This window comes from Notechis scutatus, chromosome 2 (genome assembly GCF_049901735.1).
Source record: "Notechis scutatus isolate UNSWTSFEM ecotype Mainland chromosome 2, rNotScu1.2, whole genome shotgun sequence".
Taxonomy (NCBI): Eukaryota; Metazoa; Chordata; class Lepidosauria; order Squamata; family Elapidae; genus Notechis; species Notechis scutatus.
In genome coordinates, this window is record NC_142010.1 from 267,784,295 (window position 1) to 267,802,684 (window position 18,390).

Genomic DNA, 18,390 nt, shown 5'->3' on the forward strand with positions numbered 1-18,390 from the left:
GCCCACGGGCCTCGGCTGGCATCCCGAGTTGGCCGTGGTCTTTTCAAAGGAGGCACAGCAGCCTGTGGGAACAGAGAGCCCTTGGGGCCGGGGCGGGGCTGAGGGGGTCAGGAGCTGCAGACGAAGAGGAGGAGAACCGATGCCCATTGCCAGCCCAGCCCCACTGGGCACCCGAAGACTTTGATCCCAGACTTTGGCAAGCTGTGTTCATACAACATGTTGAACCGTCATGTCTGCGGAACATGCTGAGCTGGGTTAGGGCTAATCTTGGGGGGCCCTGGGGGAAGGGAGGGGGGGTTAGCATGTTAGGGGAGCCCAGCGTGATTTCTTTGTACAGTAGTTAGGAGCCTGTCTCGAATCCAGGAAATAGGTCAGTTCAGTCCCTAGTTTTATCACGGGTGGCGTGCATTTTGTGTGTGCTGGTCACTCGGTCAGCTGGCTTTGCTTGAGGCTGCTTGGATCAGGGAGCCCGAGGGCGGCATGAGCTCAGCATTTGGGTGTCACGTTGGATGCCCTTCCTGTGGCCACCCATCCTTCTGACACCCCCGTGTTGCCACTGTGGCCTTGCTCTCGGTCACTGGGGGACCCCAGCCAGCCCAGCCCCCACAGTCGGCATCTGGCGGGGGGTCAGCTGGGGAAGGTCGAGGAGGCTCCAGGACAGGCCCAGGTTGGTTTGGTTCTGCTGGGCTCCCTTCAGCGCTGGAAATATCCTGGGCTCTGGGTGGCAAAGACGGCTGCTTCTCCTGCCTCTCCGCGTTTCCTTATTTGCATTCCTCGCACTTCCCCGTCTTCCTGCAATCAAGATTAAGTCACTTTCCGCTGTAAATATTTTGACTTGAGGAGCCCGTGTTCCCCTAACGCAGAATTCTCTCTTTCCATTGTTTTCCCCGAGTCTCTCTCTGGGCAGACGGGCGGGTTTTGTCAGCCTCGGAAGGAGCTGCCCGTGAGGCTGCGGGCCCCTTTTGGGAGCTTGCTTTGGAAAAGAAGCGGCTTCAGGAAGGGGCCGCAGGGTGGAAAGGGCCACGTCCGGCCCCCGCAGAGCTGGCAGGAGGGGCGGCTGCCAGCGTGAACTGGGAGGCGGGAAGGAAGGAGGGCCCAGCGTGTCTTCCAGGCCCCTTTCCTTAGAAGGCGCTCGGCCCTCAGGAGCCGGGCGGGGAAGAGTGTCGTGCAAGGATTTCCATCTAGCATCAGCGTTGCAGCCTGTTGAGAAAGGCTGCCATGGCAACCCTCCCCTGGGCGGTCTCTAGCACAGCCTCCCCTGAACCCGTGGCCCTGTGGGCTGCAGGCGATGAGGGTTGGGTTCCTCGGCATCACCCGGAGGGTCCCTCGTGTTGCAGCTCCAAGGGAAGGAAGATGACCTGAGACCCAGGCCCAGCCTCGGCCAGAGGCCTTGGAGGCAGGGTCCAAGAGGGGAGGCCCCTCCCAAGGGACCGCAGGAGGCTTGGCCACGGGGGGAGCCCAAGAGGAGGCTGTCCGGAGGTGACAAAGTTAGCCCAAAGGACTCCCTTGGTTGCTGTTTTTCTCCCTTTGGAAACGTTTTGCTTCTCATCCAAGGAGCTTCATCAGTTCTTGACGTTCTTGAACAGGAAGAGAAGCAAAACATTGGTCACCGCAACAGGATAGGGCAGCAGGAAGAAGAAGAGAGCCAAGCACGGGGGCAACAAGGCAAGCATGCAGAACATGCAGGATTCGATTGCGCCCACGGAGATTCTCAGCCCTCCGGTGGTCGTGGTGGTCTCAAAAGGCCTGTGGGGAGCATCATTTTCCCTCCGACAGCGGCTTTCGCAAGAGGCAACTGGACTCTCTTGGGGTTTTCTTTGAAAGCGTTTTGCTTCTCATCCAAGAAGCTTCTTCAGTTCTGAAGAGACGCCTTCCTTATCTATCTGTTGAAAGCCAGTCGAAGCCCCCAATTTATGCATTGACAAATGCAGCTTAGCCACCTGAGGCCACAAATCGTGTCGAATCATTCTCTCGGCCACCCCTTCTCAGGGAAAAAGAGAAAGGTGCCACAATTCTCGATCAATTCTAAATGCTTAGGATGCAAAGAAGAAGAGATCATCTAGTCCAGTTGGTAATGTAGTCAGTCAGTGGTTCAGACTGCATTTGGCACTTTGGTCCACCTATGGAGTCCTCCCCATGGACCCGGGAGAGGCAGCTGCTATTCAAGGGTGATAAGGTGTCATTGCAGAACGTAGGCTGTTCCCAGTAAAATTGTCTTGTGCAATTGATGGGTGGAGGGTTGTGTCCATTGCCAGTGGTGTCTAAGTGGTGCACCCAAAGCACCCATCACTATTGCCCTTCCCTCTGCTTGCTTCTGCCACACTTGTTCTCTATTTACAGGCCTTTGTATGTTGTGATCTTCTCCAGTTCTTTCTCTTCTCTTCTGCTGTCTCCAGGTATGGCCCCGTCCACTATCCACACTTTTTTTGCCTTTCTTATCGTCGAGCGTTAAGTCCCGGGGTGTTACTTGGTGCCTGTCTCTCTGAATTCTAAAAGTCCCAGAGCCCTTTGGTTTCTTCAGTTTCTATTACTTTCTCTGATTGATGGTCCCACCAGTTCTCGCTTGCTGGAAAACGATATTTCTTGCAGATCTTCCAACGCGCCATTGTTGCTACTTTGTCAGGCCGCTGCTTGCAGTCAGCCTGGGTGATCTTGGAGCAGCTAAAACAGGTGATCCAATGTTTGCCCGGCTTCTTTGCAGAGCATGCCCTTGCTGTCTGTTGCTGTCGTTTCAATTCTGGCTCTGTATGCCTTTATTCTTAAGGCTTGGCCTCGTGCCGCCAGAATTTAGACCCTCAACCTCTTCCTTCTCTGTTCTTAGTTATTGCCAGGTCTTTTTAATGATGTGCTTGGACTGCTATTGTTTTTAATGTACCGGCCGTGTCTCTTTTTCTCCATTTGGTCTTTTTTATGGACTAGGTTGGTCTCCCTGGCGTTTAGTAAGCCTTTGCGGTGTGCTAACTTCGGTGCTTAGATGCTCTGTCCTTCTGCGTTTCGGCCCCTCTCATTTGGGGGGTGGGGGCGGCTTTGTCCTTTCCCAGGTAGAGGAGAGGTGCCCCGCCTGGGAACGAGAACCACTCACGGGTGATGCTGCCTTCCTCTGCCACCGATTCCCCCTGGTTTGCCTCTGCCCTGCTATTCCTGGCAAGGCTTCGGTAGACCCCGGCACTTCTTCCAATTCTGCTTCTGTGAATTCTCTCTTTTGTGTTATAAATCGGTGCTGATCTTGGCCTCTGTTTCTGGACATTGCTCTTTCCGGAACGGTTGCATAATTTTCAGATATCATTTTCTTGTTGGATTTGATTTGCAATAACAGGCCTTTTATTTCTTTGTTTCCGGTCTTTGTGTATTTGCAATGGGGAAACACTTTTCCTTCCAGCTGCCCTGCAGCAGCTGCCCAGGAGGCTCATCCAACAGGTCCCGAAACCCCTTTTCACCCGTCGCCCAGGAACTCCGGCACCCAGCAGGGTCTCTGTGGATCTGGGCGATGACCGATCTGGTTCGGGTTTCTGGAAAGAACAACGTCCACCATGTTGTTTGTGGGAGAAGCACTGGCTCCTCTGATGAGGCCTGTCCACTAGTGCAGAACTACTGAACAGCAGAGTTGGAAGGGACCTTGGAGGTCTTCTAGTCCAACCCGCAGCTCAAGCAGGTGACCCTCTGCCATTCTGGACAGGGGTCTGTCCTTAAAACACTTCCAATAATGGGGCACCCACACCTCCTGGAGGCCAACCGGTTAATTGATCCGACTGAGCAAGGGTGAACTTCTGACAGAGCCTTCGTCTTGTCCAGAGCCCCCGAGCCCTCACTGAGGGCTGTGGATTCAAATTCATTTATGGTTAGAAATACCAATACTAATATATTTATTTAAGTAACAATATAATCATTTTTTAATTATTTCAGTTTAGGTAATTGCCCATGTCACATACGTGACTCTTGTTAGATTTCAATAAAATACTTGACAAGATTGAAATACAGAATTTAAAAATAACATACAAAGCAGTCGGCATCGTCCAATCAGCTATAAACACAGCCAGGAGACGGCGTTAAACCCTTCTCTTCTTCTCCCCTCTCTCCCCCCCCCCACCCTCTCTCTCTGGCTGTGGGGACTCCTGTTTCAATAGCACGAGCAAAACAGACTTTGCTGCTGTCCATTGTCGAAGAGCCCCTAACGTTAGGAGATTCTTGCTGATGTTCAACTAAAATCTGCCTTCTTATTACTGAAAGCCCCCCCTTCCTTGTTTCCTGGAGTGGCAGAACAATTCTGCTCCGTCTTCTGTTTGACAGCCCCCCATCCCCTCAGAGACAGCGGTCCCGTCTTCTCATGGCCCCCTCCTCTGCCTCCTGCGCCCCCAACCTTCCCTCCTATGAATTCCCTTTCAGGGGACACACACACACACACACACGGTTTCCTCCTGCTTGCCATCCTCTGGACACCTTCCAGGTCCTCACTTTCCCTCCTTAAGACGGGACCCTCAAAACTGAGCACAGGGCTCTGTGGTGGCCTGATCAGTGCAGGCCAGAGGCGCCTTCTCTTGACCGGGACGATATCTCTGCAGTTAAGGATTGTTGCGCCTGATTTCTTATTTCTTTTTTTTTGGGGGAGGCTAAAAGTGTTGACTCACCTTCAGCATTTCACCTACCTGAGACAGCTGGATCCCCTTCTGTTGTTCAGCTGACTCAAGGCCTCTCCCTCCCATTCTGGGTGTGGGACTTCGATCCTTCCTGGCCCCCCTTCCACTCCCTCGTTCTCCCTGCCCGCTGCTCCAGTCGGTCGGGAATGACCCGAATCTTGATTTACGCTCTGTTTCCACCCTCCCCCATCATTGTGTCTTTCACAAATTTGCTATCCATATTTTCTGCCCCCTCATCGGAGTCATTTAACCATCTGTTGGTCACACGGAGCCCAAAATGGAGCCCCGCCAAGCACCCTCCCATATTCCTTGTTGGCTCCATGCGGAGTTCTTGACACGTTCTTGTGGGGTGCCAGCAGCCAACCAGCTCTGTGTCTGTTTAATGGCGGCGTTAAACGGTTTCTGGCAATGGATGGAAACCAATCAAGGAGAGGAGCAAGCTAGACCTAAGGAGAAACTGCCTGATAGTGAGAAGGATTTGCCTTCAGACATTGTGGGTGCTCCATCACTGGAGGTCTTCAAGAAGAGACTGTCCAGAATGGCATAGGGTCTCCTGCTTGATCGGGGGCTAGACTAGAAGACCTCCAAGGTCCCTCCCAACTCTGTAATTCTGTTATCTAGACCACATTTTGTTACCTTCTTATTAGGATCTCATGGAAGACCCTGTTGCTCTCCACCACATTCCCTGATCCAACTAAACATGTTAAAAAATCACATCTTGACAAATCACCCTGATGTCTGCCAAGTGGTTTCTCAAAGAACAAACACTCAGTTGAGTCCAAAGAAAAGCAGAGCTCTGAAATTAGTCCAGCTAGTAACCAAAGAGGAAATAAGTGCTCAATAATCATTTCGAAAGTGTGAAAAATGAAATCTACCTTTCTCTGCAGGCAGCCATAATTTATGCCTCGGAAAGGCTGACCCTGCCAAGAAAATGGCTGCGGGGCAGATAGATTTGCTTAAAATAATGCGAAGGAGTGAAAATAAGATGACATTTAAAAATATAACTTCCCTTGGCATTAAAATGCATCCTCCTTGCATTTATCTTCCCTCCTGCTCAAAAGAATCCCTCTCCTTCCACCTAGATAATTGCTCCTTCTGAGGTTCAGGTGGATTGGCAGGAAAGGCTTCCTGGAAACTCTGTGGCTGTGACGAGCGAACCCACCCAAGGAATCCGAGCAGCCGTTGCTTCAAGAGGGCAGGAGGACCCGGGGGGGGGGCCAAGGGTGCCAGAGAAGACCCATCCCAAGGCATCCGTGGAACAGACCGGTGGCATCTTAATGATGGAGGAAGGTCTTTCCGGCTTACCCAGAAAGCAGGCGGCATCTGGTCTGCATCTCTAAGGCGGTCACCTTCTCCCTCGTCTACTACAAGGCCTTCCACAACATGGGAATTTCCGGCAGAGTCCCAGGCGGGAAGAAAAGGAGGGCATCTCTTTGTGAGGCAAGGAGGCAGAGCTGGGTCTGGGGGCTGTGTTTGAAGGCCATAGGCAGCCCACAAAGGGCCCCCAAAACGTCCGTGGTTTTGGGCCAAATTGTAATGTATTATTTGGGCAAAAAAAGAAAACAGATGACAACCTGGCCAGAAAATGAGTGCTTAGCTTGACTTAATTCCTGATGTTTCTTGGCCCCCTCCCGGTCTTCTAGCCAGCCTGTGGGAACCTGGCCGCTGGCACTGCCCGCTTGGGGCAAAGAAGCAGAGCCCTGGTAGAGGTAGAGAGGACGGAAGGGTGCGGAATCGTCCACCACCCCTTGAATGACCAGCATAGCCACAGGGCATCCAGACAGCAGCGGGAAGAGGGAAGGGCCTGGATGAAGACCCCCGACAGCTGGCCTTCCTAAGCCCTGTGCCCCATCGCTGGAAAGGTTTTGCCTCCCCAGAGCCTCTTTGTTTACTGCTTCTCCCCAAAAGAGTCACTCTGAGCAGGACCTGGTCCAAGATTCAGCGTCCAGTGCAAGAAGTCCAGGCAGTTCAAGTGAATACAGGTTTAGTCTACAAGAATCTGAACTACTAACGCTCAAAGCAAATTGGCGACTGATAAGAACCGACGGAATTCAAGGTGGGCTGGACTTAGATCTCTTGTGGGCGCAAAGAGTCTTGAGACTGATGACACATTTGACCCCTCTAGTCATCCTGGCCATCTCCATCCAGCAGGCTAGAGGTAGGGGGCCAGGGGGCCTTTGGGGAACGGGGGGGGGGGCAGTTTCAGAGACAAGCACTGGCAAGCTTGCAACTCCCCAACCCAACTGAATGGGGGCTGCAATGTGGCACCTGTGGCAAATGGATAAAGAAGTCTTGGGAATGTGCTGCAGGCCTAAATGTGTGTGGTGGGACAATCTTGCCACAATCTTGCCCATGTGTTGCTTCCCTTTCTGTCACCTTCTCAGGTAGCTGTGAAGCCCTGAGGCCAGAGGCACACTGGCGATGCATGGAGGCCAAAGTCGTAGGGCTCTCCAGCCTTGGCCACTTTAAGGCTTGTGGACTTCATTTTGGCTGCGGAATTCTGGGAGTTGAAGTCCACAGGTCTTAAAGCGGCCAAGTTTGGAGAGCCCTGTGCTCGAGGACACACCTGCACTGCTGCCTTGCTGTGGACCAGAAACGACAACGCTTCCTGGTCGCTGGGCTGGGATCAGCTGAGTCCCCAGACCTCCTGGAGGCGAAGGCTTTTGGGGAGGCTTCCTGCTCTGGTGGCAGGGCGTCATTTCCAGTGGGGGGGGGCGGGGGGGGGGAACAGTGCCATCCTGCTGCTTTTGCTTTTGGCCAATCACAGATTTGGAAGAACCCCTCCCTCTGTGGAGGTTGGTGTCCCCCAAGTGAAGACGAGGCCCTTGCAAATCTAGGCATCCTTCTGTTCCTCCCGAGGGTGGGAAGATTTGGGGAGGAGACCTGCAGAGGTCCTTTGGAGCTGCCCTCCGGATGTTCTGGCCGCTACGTCCCTGGGAGTTTTCAGAAGAGAGGCTGGAGGGACACCTGTCTGAAGTGGCACAGGGTCTCCTCCTTCCCAGCTCTGTTCTGGTTGACTGACGGCTCTCGTCACTAAGTTGGCCCCATTTGGCTCGGTTTCCCAACCGGTGTCCAGGAGTCTTTTGTTCTCTGGGAACTGAGTATCTGCACGAGGGTCAAAGTTCAGCCCTAAGAAAGATCTGAAGATCTCTCTGAAGAAGCAGGCGGGTGGCTGAGGGGCGCTTTTGGGGGGGGGGGGTGCTGCTTTGAGAAAATCAGCCGGCTGCTCTTGACCCACTTAGGGCCCTCTTGCTGTAATCCGGAGTGCTCAGAAGCTGAAGCGAGCGTAGAAGGCAGCGGCCAAACTGCCACCCGGCGTGTGTGTTTTGTTGACTAGGTGATGCTGCTCTCCGCTCCGTTGTCTTGCTCTCTGTGACTCACGTCTTAGTCACCTTCCCTTTGGAGCCCTGTAACGTGCCGTGCATGGGGCTGCCCTTGAGGAGGCTGGCCCTGAACGTGGGCAGTGCTTGGCACCACTCGCTGCAGCCACGTAATGCTGCCATTCCACACGCTGCACCGGCTTCTGGGTACTAATCGAGGCGTTGGTCTTCAAAAGAGAACCAGGGCTAGGAAGTCCGTGGAGCTGCCTTTCTCCCACCAGGTGTACCGTGGAGGGTGTACTCTGGGACCCCTCTGATAACCATGGTCCCCTGTGGGACCCAGGAGCCCTGCCTGCCCTGCAGAACAGCCCCCCCACCCCACCGCACCCCCAGAGGCACGGATGCCTGACCCTGTGAACCTTCCATCGGCCCCAGAAGCCCTCCAGTCTCTCCTGGTTTTGCCTAGGAGTTAGGCCGGCCCAGTTGTTGCTGGTGTGGTTTACCTTGGACATTGTGGGTTACCCGTTTGTTGGGTTTCTAGTCTTAAGATGCCACCTGGTCACTGGGAGTTGTGAGATAAGTGGCCGTGTGAATTACTGGCATAAATAAAAGATTTCCCTAGATGAAGGGATTCCACCTCTTACGGCCGTTGGAGTGCAGCCCGTTAGCACACGACTGTGTCATGGTATTAATAGCCCAGCACGCTGCATGCGTTCCTGTTTCTGCCACTTTCCTTTCGTTGTCGCGTTGTGACCCCAAACAATGTCAGCTTCTTGAGCTATTTTGGCGAGAGAGGTGGGGAGGCCCACTGGACCTGTCGATCAGCCCATCAGTCAAGGAACTTGTTCTTGGGAAGCCATCACCCCTTTTGCGTTGCCCGTCGTGGGAGACATGTTCCCTTCGGAGCCCGACAGCCGAAATGCCCTTCGATTTTATGCTCTTTGATGCCTGAACATTTTGAGCGTGTCCAGTTGGAACTTACAACACGCACACGCACACTTCTATCCACATCCGTATCTACCGGCATCCGTATACTTCTGTGTGTTGTGCAGGATTTGGTGAGGGCTTTGCAGGAGACCCAGATTAGAACTCGCCTGGTTCTGTGCCAGCCAGAGTTGAGAAGGCAGAAAGGATTTGGGTGCTGCCCTCACTTGGGCCCATCCCCACACCCACCCTCATCCTTCAGGAGCTCCACTTCATATCGGGGGAGGGGGAGGAGAGGGCCCGGAAGGGGGGCGAATGCATTTGGCTGACCTTCATGGGTCTCACTCAGCAAGTAAGGAGGATAAAGGGACTTTGTGGGTTCCTTACTCTCAGTCAGTTAGCAGGTGCCCTGAAAGGATAAAGGGGAGCCCTGCTACCTGGGGGAACTGGGGGCTCCCCTGATGACCAGGGCATGCAGGTAGGGCCTCCTAGGGCCCCCATCCTTGGAGGGAAAAGGGCAGCACCCAAGGAACCGTTAGTGCTCCCAGTGGGGTATCCGGGAGGGGGAAACATGGACAAAGCAGCTGCTTGGAGTTGGAACTTGGACCCCGGCCTTGGTGGTGGAAAAGAGTAGGTTCCTTTAGAGGAGGGGGGCCAAGGAGGTTGAGGCGTGGAGGGTCTGCAGGAATTCAGCCAAAGCAAACAGCCCACCTCTGCTTCAGGATGCTTCCAAAACACGACTTATTTGTCTAACGGATGCAGGTGCGGTTTGGTTGATTCTATGACCAGCACGAGTGTGTGTGTGTCTGTGTGTGTGTGTGTTCTCTCCCTTGACCAGCATCCCCCATTTCTGTGCCTTTTCTCAACAGCCGCATTCTGGGCAATGGGAAGCTCTGCCCACCAGTGCCGCCTGCCCAGGCAGGGAGGGGCTCGGCCCTCGGCTGCTCAGTAGCCTCCTGGAAGAGAGCGCGAGAACCGGGCTGGCCTCGGATTATGCCCGTTAGCGGAAGAGAGGATCGCCTCTGTGTCAGAAAACTCGGCTGCTTGGAGACTCTTCCTGGCTGGGCAGCTGCCCCAGAAGCTGCCTTGCCAGCTCTTTGGGGAGATGAAGAAGCTCCCCCTGGGCCAGAAGCAGCCCCCCCTGCTCCCCTTAATGGAGATGGAAGGAGCCTCCTTTGCTTGCCAGCTCCAGCGGAAGGCCCCCAGCGTGGGCTTTTCTGCCAGCCCGGAGAAGAAGGGCGGCTGCAGGGAGGCAGGTCAAGATGAGGCCGAGGAGGGCCATCCATCCCAGGGTGGGTGTGCCAAGGCCTCCCCCAGGAGGGAGCCCCAGGGGCCGGTCTCAGAGGGCCCCGGGGAGCCTGGCAAGAACCCCGCAGTGCCGGTAGCTGCCAAGGAGGAGGACCCTCTTCTCCTGAGCAAGCCCACCTACCCTGCCAGGAAGAGGGACCGCTCTGCCGACGTCATTGATTACATTGTGAAAGAGCTGCAAGGGATAAGCCGCATTCAGACCGAGATCGCGGAACTTCAGCAGCACCTGTCCTTGATCAAGGGGTCGGTGGATGAAGTGTCCAGCTGCGTGGACTCCGTCTTGAGCGAGATCGAGGGCCTGCAGAGCAGCGGCGGGACCACCACCAAAAACCCCGCCATGCTGAGAGGCCCAGGGGCCTTGGTTGGGGCCTCCACCAAGGAGCCAGTGCTGTACTTTTATGGCCTCCCTGAGCAGGAGGGGGAGAACACCAAGGAAATCGTCTGCCGCTTCCTGTCCGAGTATCATTGCTTCAACGGCCTCCAGCGCAGCAAGAACATCAAGGAGGCTTACAGGTCGGGGGTGTCCACAGGGGTCCCATTCGCACCTCGCCCCGCTGTGGTGAAACTCGCCACGGCCGAGCACCGAGACTTCATCCTCCAGAAGTCCATCCTCTTGAAGGACGCAGGAATCACCATTGCTGAGCAGAACTGCCCAGTGAGTCTCGGAGGGCAGCTGGGCGTGTTGCCATCCCCTGGCCTGAGACCCCAGCCCTGGGACTTCCCCAACCCCCAGGGAGAAGCGGGGAGGAGGGGTGGGGGTGGCCAGCTCCGGAAGGATTCCTGCCAGGCTCAGCGCAGCGAGAAGCCCAGCCGCGAGAACCTCCCGCTCCGCCTGGGCGAGAGGGCCGGCTTGCCACAAAAGTCCCCTTTAGCCAAGAAGAGCAGTTTAATTTCTGAACTTGAGGAGAAGGTGGGCAGGGTCGTACAGATCATCAGCAGCAACGAGCAGACTTTGCACAAAAACCACTCTTCCGCCTGCATCTCCGAAGCCCCCCAAAAGCTGCTGGAGGTCTCGAAAAACCACATGGGGAAGTCCTGGCCTTTGGGGGAACTCTTAAACCTCAGGGGCTTGGAGGCTGCTCCGGAGAAAGGAAGGGGCCGCGGCTCAGAGGCTGGGAGTGTAGCGGCCAAGGACCCCCCCTCCCCCTCGCCCCTCACAGGTGTGGCCAAAGCAGGAGGGCCGATTCCAGGGGCGAGGGAGACCGACTGTGGGGCTGCTACTCCTGAGGGTCTCAGTGCTGAGCAGGACAACCTGGAGGAGGAGGAGGCAGCCCCCGTGGACATGATCCTGCCGGGCTGTGAGGCCGCCGTGCCCAAGTTAACGGGCAGCAGCGAAATGCTCAAGGACCTGATTGAGATCAACCTGAATGATCAGGATCCCACAGATCACGTCTTCCGGGATGTCTTGGAGAACTCCCAGTTCTTCCTCCAGCATTCGCAGGACAGCGTTGACCTGGTGGACATGAGCTTCTACACCAACAAGCTGGGGAAGGCGCTCAGCCACTTCCGGTCCGCCCTGCAGGTGGTCTTCCACAAGTTGGAGACGGCCGACTCGGAGGTCGTCCTTGGAGGGGAGCCCGGCCTCCCCGTGGCAAGTGAGCCGGAGTCGGAGGCGCACACCAGCCTGGAGACGGTTGCCGAGAGCCCGCCCAGCCTGTCTTTGGAGAGCCACGTCAACACGGCCAGGAGCAGCGCCAGTGGAGGCTCCCACAGGGGCCCTCCCGAGCCCCGAGCCCCCTGCCCTCCCTGCGGGGGCCCCCGGGGGCTGTGTGGAGCAGCCCTTCTCTGCTGAGCCTCCCCAGCCGGCGGAGCCTGCAGGGCAGAGGCCCCTCAGCCTGGAGAAGGTGTGTGCAGAGACCATTTACTTGAACAAATGCATCAACAACTTCAAAAATGTCCTGCGGGAGAAAAGGCAGATGCGCCGGAGGGGCTTGAAGGAGCTGGCCCAGGAGCCCAGCTGGACTTCAGCCGAGGAGACGCCTGCAGGTACAGGGCCCCCTTTGAGGCCTCCCCTCCCCCAAAGCTTTCCCGCTCCCTAGTGGCAGCCTGGCAGGTTGGTAGGAGTTGCCCACAACCACCAAGGCAACTTTGAAGGCAAATGCCCAAACCCAGAGCGGTCTCTCCGAGGGAGCTGCGGGCCCCTTTCTCTGGCTCTGGGCCAGCCCGTGGCGGGTGAGGAAGGAGCCTCTGCAGCCCCATCCCAGGGCCCGGCCTGAGAGGCGGGGGGAGCTGCCTGCTGTGGGCTGGTTGGGGAAACCCCTTTGGGGTGCCTGGAAAGCCTGAAGAGCCGCCAGGGACGGGGAGGAGGCTGGGACCTGGAGCCCGACTGGCCTGGTCTTCCTGGGTGGATGCCTTGCTTGGCAGTCTTGGGAGGAAGTGGGTGTTCCAAGTGCCCCCCCGTTGCTTATTCCCCTGATGAACAGGAGTCTGCCGCCAGGATGGCACAAAAGGGGCCTGGAAAGGAGCCGGTTGGGTTACCACTTTTGGGGGAAAGGCTGTGCTGGACCCATTGCAGGCCTCAGAGACTGGGGTGGAGTGTGTGTGTGCATGTGTGTGCGTGCGTGTGCATGCGTGTGTGCGCGCTGCCCTTGAAAGGCAGGGAGAGAGGCCAGGAAGAGGCCCTGGACTCTCTGCCCAGCAGGGAAGGGTTGCAGGGCCTTCCCAGGGACCTTAAAGTACCTGCCAGAAGGAGAGGTTTGTGCCAAGGCCTTTCTTCGAGCGACCGGGGGGGTGTACGCTGGCCGGGGAGGGGGCAGCCTCAGCAGCTATTGGAAGCCCCTGTGTCTCCCACCCTCATTGCCTTGTGGCTGGGGGACAAGCACAGGGTCGCCCACCCTCCCATCCTTCCACCTTGAAAGAGGGAAATCTAGGAGTCTGGGCGTCCCCCCCCCCTTGACGTGGGCAGAGGTGGTCGCTGTGGAAACCCCGCAGGAGCCCAAGAGCTGCCGGGCCTCTGGCTCAGGAGGGCCGCGCTGGGTCTGTGCCTGACCCGGGAGGGCTTCCGGTGGCCTCCTCGCTTCCCCAAAGGCCGGAGGCTGGCTGGGAGTGGCAGGCAGGGGAACCGGGGCTCCCGTGTCTTTCGTGGGGCCAATTCCTCCGCTGCCAATCCTTTCAGTTTGGGTCAGGCCAGCTTCCGGTGCCTTGAGAGACCGACGTCGGGTTGGAGTTGCTGGCTGAGCGGGATGGCCGGTCTGCTACGAGACCCCTGGAGCCCAAACCCTGCAGCCCTGAAGCCTGAGGGGGGGGGAATTAGCCTGCGAAGAGCAGGCGCAGCGGGTGGAGGGAAGAGGCAGCCCCAAAGCACCACGGCTGGTTTTGCTGAGAGCTGGGCCTCCCCTGGGCAGGGCTCCTCCCCTGTGGCCACCTTGGGTGAGTGCCGGACTCGAGGGATCAGCTGCTTTGCCTCTCTTGCCTTGACCATGTTGCCTCTTTGGCTTGAGGGGGCAGGCCGGACACTCCCTGAGGGCCCTGGGCGCTCTCAGGCGTTTCATGACCCAACTGGGGAACCTCCTCAGGGCTCGTGATCCTCATCCTCATCCTCTGATGGTGCGTTACCTGAGGCAGTTTGTGTCATGAAACGTCTGCAAGGAGACAGCCCAGCTCAGGGGGTACCCAGGACCCCACAGTGTAACCCCAGGCGACCTATTCTTGCATCCTGGGGTGGCTTAGCCACAGGCCGCCACCCTGTAGGGGTTTCCTCCGATTTGCTATTAGGGGCGCAGGTTCTCCTCCCTTTCCTCGACCCCCTTTGCTCTCGGGCTGTGAAGAAGGGAAGAGGGGCCTCTTGTTTGGTGGCCCGATGGGTTTGGGCATCTCTAGAGTTGGTGGTCCCAGCCCTGGTGCAGATGGGGGGGGGCTTCAGGCGTCTGCTTCAGGTGGAGTTTGGGAGGGGAGGGGGAGCCCGGCCAGGCCCACCCAAACAGCTCTCCCGGGGGCTTTTCCAAAAGGCGGCTGACCTTCCTTCGTGTTCCCTCACTTCGCTTCTCGCGGCTCTCGCTTCCGACTGAATGGTGGGGAAGGACTCACGTTCTTTGCGGCCCTCCTTCCGGTCCGCAGCATTCAGTCAGAACGGAAGAAGCTTCTCGGGATGAGAAGCGAAGCGTCTTTGAGAAAAGGCCAAGGGAGTCCAGTTGCCCTTTGGAGGAAAGCCCCTGCGGGACAGCCAGGACTGGAGGACGGAGACCCTCCACAGACAGTCAGCCAGGCCTCCCCGTCCTGCAGAGGGTGAGAGGCCCCCTTCGCACGGGCCCTTGGTCTGTTTCTCGGGCTCCTTTTGTCTGGAGGCCTCGGTCCCTGCAGGGAAAAGCGGAGGGCCCTGCGTGGGTTGGTTAGGCTTGGCCAAAGGTCCTCCTTAAAGCCTCTGTTTCGGGGGGTTTATTCTATGAGGCAGCCCCCACCAGCCAGAGCCAGTCTGGAGCCAGTTGGTGAAAATGGGCAGGGGGGCCCAGAGGAGCCGGGTGCCAGCCAGAACTTCTACTCACAACTCAGAACCTGCCATCCATTGACATCCCTTTCAGACCCTTCCAGAATGCTGGGGGGTGTGTGGGTGGGGCTCTGTGTGTGTGTGTGTGTGTGTGTGTGTGATAGGCATGATTTGGACTTTCTGTTAGTTACGGTATCTGACCTTAAAGCAGGCATTGGGCAACTCTAGCAGCTTCATGGCCCGTGGACTTCAACTCCCAGAACAGCTGAGGCAGCCATGCTGGCTCTTGAATTCTGGGAGTCTTTGAGAAAAGGGTCATAAAAGGGTCCACGGGTCATAAAGTTGCCATACTTCCCCCAGCCCCAACCGCTGCCTCCCTGGAGGCTTCCACACGGCGTGAGAAGGACCTCCCCTCCCCCCCTTCAGCCTCGCTCGGGGCTTCTCCACCCCACGGTCACTGATGGGATGCGGGGGGAGACTTTTGAGGGGCGTCCCATGTCAGGAGTCGAGTGGGTGGCTCGGGTGGAGAGGGAGCCGGTCTGGCCTGTCCATACGGAGCAGTCAGGCTGTTTGGGGCTGACCAAGCCCCACTAAGCGACGTCTCCACTGACAGGCCAAGAGAAGCTGCACTGACAACTCAAGGAGCCAGCTCCTCTTGGCCTCCCTGGCCGCTGCCTCCGCCAGCTGGTCCTCCTCCCCGGCCGGGTGGGGGGTTGGGGGTTGGGGGCTCGGTGGCTGTGCAAGTCTTCTCTGCTGGCCAGGCTTCGTCCCATGTAAGCACTACATGTTCCACTAACCATGTTTCCTCTCCTTTCCTCTCTGCTTCCTCCTCCTCCTCCTCTGCAGAACGAAGTAGAGGAGAACTCCAGGTTATTATAGGCTCTCCTTTGTGTGTTTCTGACCGACTCTGGTGTGTCTCGTTCTTGCATGTCCCCTTGAGTGGCTTTGGCTGAGGCTTGGCGTGTTTGGGGAGGGTTGGCATGTGCCGGCTTCGGGAGGCATGGCTGATCCAGGCAGAGACCCTGCCAGGCGCCTTGGCCTGTCGGAGGAGCCAAGAGCCGATTCCCGACCGAGATCCCTGGGCGACACCCCCCCCAGTCCAGTTGCCAAAGAGGACGAGGAGCTGCAGGACACAGGGAGGCCCTGGGGAGCCCAGGTGTCCTTCAGGGCCCTGCAGAGATGGGGGAATTCCCTTCCGGCTGCCAGCTTCTGTGCCCCTTCCTCTGGTGGCCATCTGCTGGGACAAGCACCCAGTCCATGCTCCTTATAGAAAGAGGAAGGAAGGAAGGAAGGAAGGAAGGAAGGAAGGAAGGAAGGAAGGAAGGAAGAAGGAAGGAAGAAAGGAAAGGAAGAAAGGAAGGAAGAAAGGAAGGAAGGAAGAAGGAAGGAGGAAAGGAAAGGAAGGAAGAAAGGAAAGGAAGGAAGGAAAGGAAGGAAGAAAGGAAAGGAAGAAAGAAGAGAAAGAAAGAAAGAAAGAAAGAAAGAAAGAAAGAAAGAAAGAAAGAAAAGACATCCCTGGCCTGGGAGAAGGCAGGCGGCTCCTTTGCCTGGCAGAGGAGGAAAGGAGGCTTCGTGTAAGGCTGGGAAAAGGGGGCCGTGGGAACCCCTTGCCCCAGAGGAAGGGCAGGGGGGGCGGAGTGGGTTCCTCGCTTCCCAGCCTCAGAAAATCTGTGGGCCCAAAGTCAGCCTGGGGCCCCGCAGGGCTGCCCTCTGCCCCGAGTTCCCCTTCTTTGCCCAGGCCGCTGATGCCCACAGGCTCCCATCGGTAGGAGAGCCTGCCAAGGGGTCTCTCTGCCGTCCGGAGTTGCTGGAAGGGGTGGTGCTCCTTAGGGGGCCCCCCACCCCCTTTCCCCAGGAGACGAGCCGCCAGGAGGCCCCGGTTCCTCCGCCAGGGGAGCCGCAAAGGAGCAGCTGGACTGGAGGGAGAAGGGCAGCTGTTTCTCCTTCGGCTGCCAGGTGATGGGTGGGGGAGGGGTGTCCCGGGGGGGTCCTTTTTCCGCTCCTGTTTTTGGTGGGGAGGGCAGCTCCTGGATCAAAGGAGGGGCTTTGGGCTGGCGGCTAAAGCGTTTCCAAGCAAGGAGCCAGGAGCCCCCTCCTCGTTCCCTGCAGTCTCTTTCCTGCTGGGCACAAAAGGGGAGAACGATGACTGGAAGGCGGCCATGGGGGGCTGGGGGGCTCCCAAACCAGCAGGGTCCCTGCTCTTCAGAGGAGAAAGGCCGGGCTGCGAATTGGCTGCAGATTGGTGCAAGGAAGCCATGAAGAGGGTGGGCTGTCTGGGAGGGAGAGGCTGGCAGGAGCTCAGGTTATGTCCAGCAGAAGGCCAAGCGGAGCTGCAGCCAGGCTGGACCAGACTGCCGGAGGCCAAATTGGGGGGGGGGTGTGTCCAATGATTGGGGTGGGGCTCCACCCACAGGAGGAGAGGGAGCTGATTTGTGCTGCTAGCTGGCCTGTCTCTCTTGCTGCCTCCCTGGAAGAGCCGGCGGAGGTGAGACGGCCGTGCAAGACGTCCAACAGGAACAGGAGAGGCAGCCGCTGTTTCTGGGGCCCTTGGGAGCCGCCTGGGTGGGTGTGGTGGGTCACGCTTTGTGGGGGGGTTGACTGCCCTCTTTCTGGTGGCTTCCCAGCCGCCTCCGCTTTAGCAGCAGCAGCAGCAGCAGCAATTCCTGGCCTTGGAGGCAGACTCCCTGCGTAGGGCAGGTGCCCAACCTTTAAGACCTGTGGACTTCAACTCCCAGAGTTCCCCAGGCGGCACAGCTGGCCTGTCTCCTCTGCTTCCTCCATGGAAGAGCAAGGTGGAGGCGGTGGCCGCCTGGGGGATTCTGGGAGTGGAACTCCACAGCTCCTAAAGTGGCCAAGGTTGGGCCCCCCAGGGAAGGGAATTGCTCTGGTGCACCCCAGAGCCCCCCACCCTCGTCCAAGCCCTCTTCTCTAGGCACTAGAGACCCCCCCCCTTCTCTCAGCCCTGCCCAGAGCCAGCTGTGATCTGCAGAGGCGGCTGCTCCTGTGCTGGGAAGGTCGCCCTCCGGGCGATGCCCCTGGCAGGGGGTCTGTGCCAGGAGAGGGCAGGCGGTGGTGCCCGTGGCCATGCAGAGGAGCTCTCGGGTGTCTGGGGCTGCCAGGCCTTTGCCAGCCCCACAGCCCTTCCTGAAGGCGCTTGCAGGGGCTGCTGTGGCCGTGAGAGATTCTGGCCTCTCCCCCAAGGGCCCTGGGGGCTTCAGTGGGTGTGTGCGGTGCCCCCACATCGGCCTTCCCGACCTGAGGGAAAGGTTGGCACTGGGCAGCCTGAGAGGGTAGAAGAAAGTTCCTCCTCTCCCCTCCCCCGATGCACCGCACAGGCCCAGTTTCCCTCGTGTGCACATCAGTGTCTCCCATCAGCCCCACCCCCCATCCCCGCTGTGGACCGCTGGCCATGGAGTGCCTGCCTGTGTTTCCATGCATGGACCTCCTCCGTGGGAGCCTCCCTTCCGCTGGCTGGGAAATAATTCTCTTGTTTTCTCTCTTTCCCGTCCTCGAAGGGCCTGGATGATGGCGAGCCCCCAAGTCTCCCTGGTTCAGAGGAGGGTGAGTAGCCTTTGGGGCCCCTGCAGCCCTCGCTCGACACCCCCTCCCCTGGGACCCCTCTGGGACCCCTCTGATTCGGCCAGCCAGACGGCCCCCAAGGGAGGCTGCCCAGGGGCCGCAGCTCTCTGGGTTTCTCTCCCGCCCCCCCCCCCCAGTTTCCTGGTACCAGGAGAGCCAAGTTGGTCTGTGGGAACCAGAAACCAGGAGGAGCCAAGACACC

General features: G+C 57.9%; 2 protein-coding genes across 2 annotated transcripts in view; both read left to right on the forward strand.

Moving 5' to 3' along the window:
• LOC113423532 (uncharacterized) overlaps positions 1 to 18,390 on the forward strand; it is a 113,307-nt gene that overhangs the window by 60,051 nt on the left and 34,866 nt on the right. Inside the window, 2 exon segments of the mRNA XM_087954243.1 lie at positions 18,125 to 18,143; positions 18,146 to 18,170. Coding sequence (XP_087810369.1) covers positions 18,125 to 18,143; positions 18,146 to 18,170 — 44 coding nt within the window.
• Positions 9,833 to 15,869, forward strand: LOC148132638 (uncharacterized). Its single transcript, XM_087958783.1, is given in 3 exon segments — positions 9,833 to 11,884; positions 11,886 to 12,172; positions 15,456 to 15,869. Coding segments are annotated over 3 exon segments (2,295 nt in total). The 5' UTR covers positions 9,833 to 9,983; the 3' UTR covers positions 15,563 to 15,869.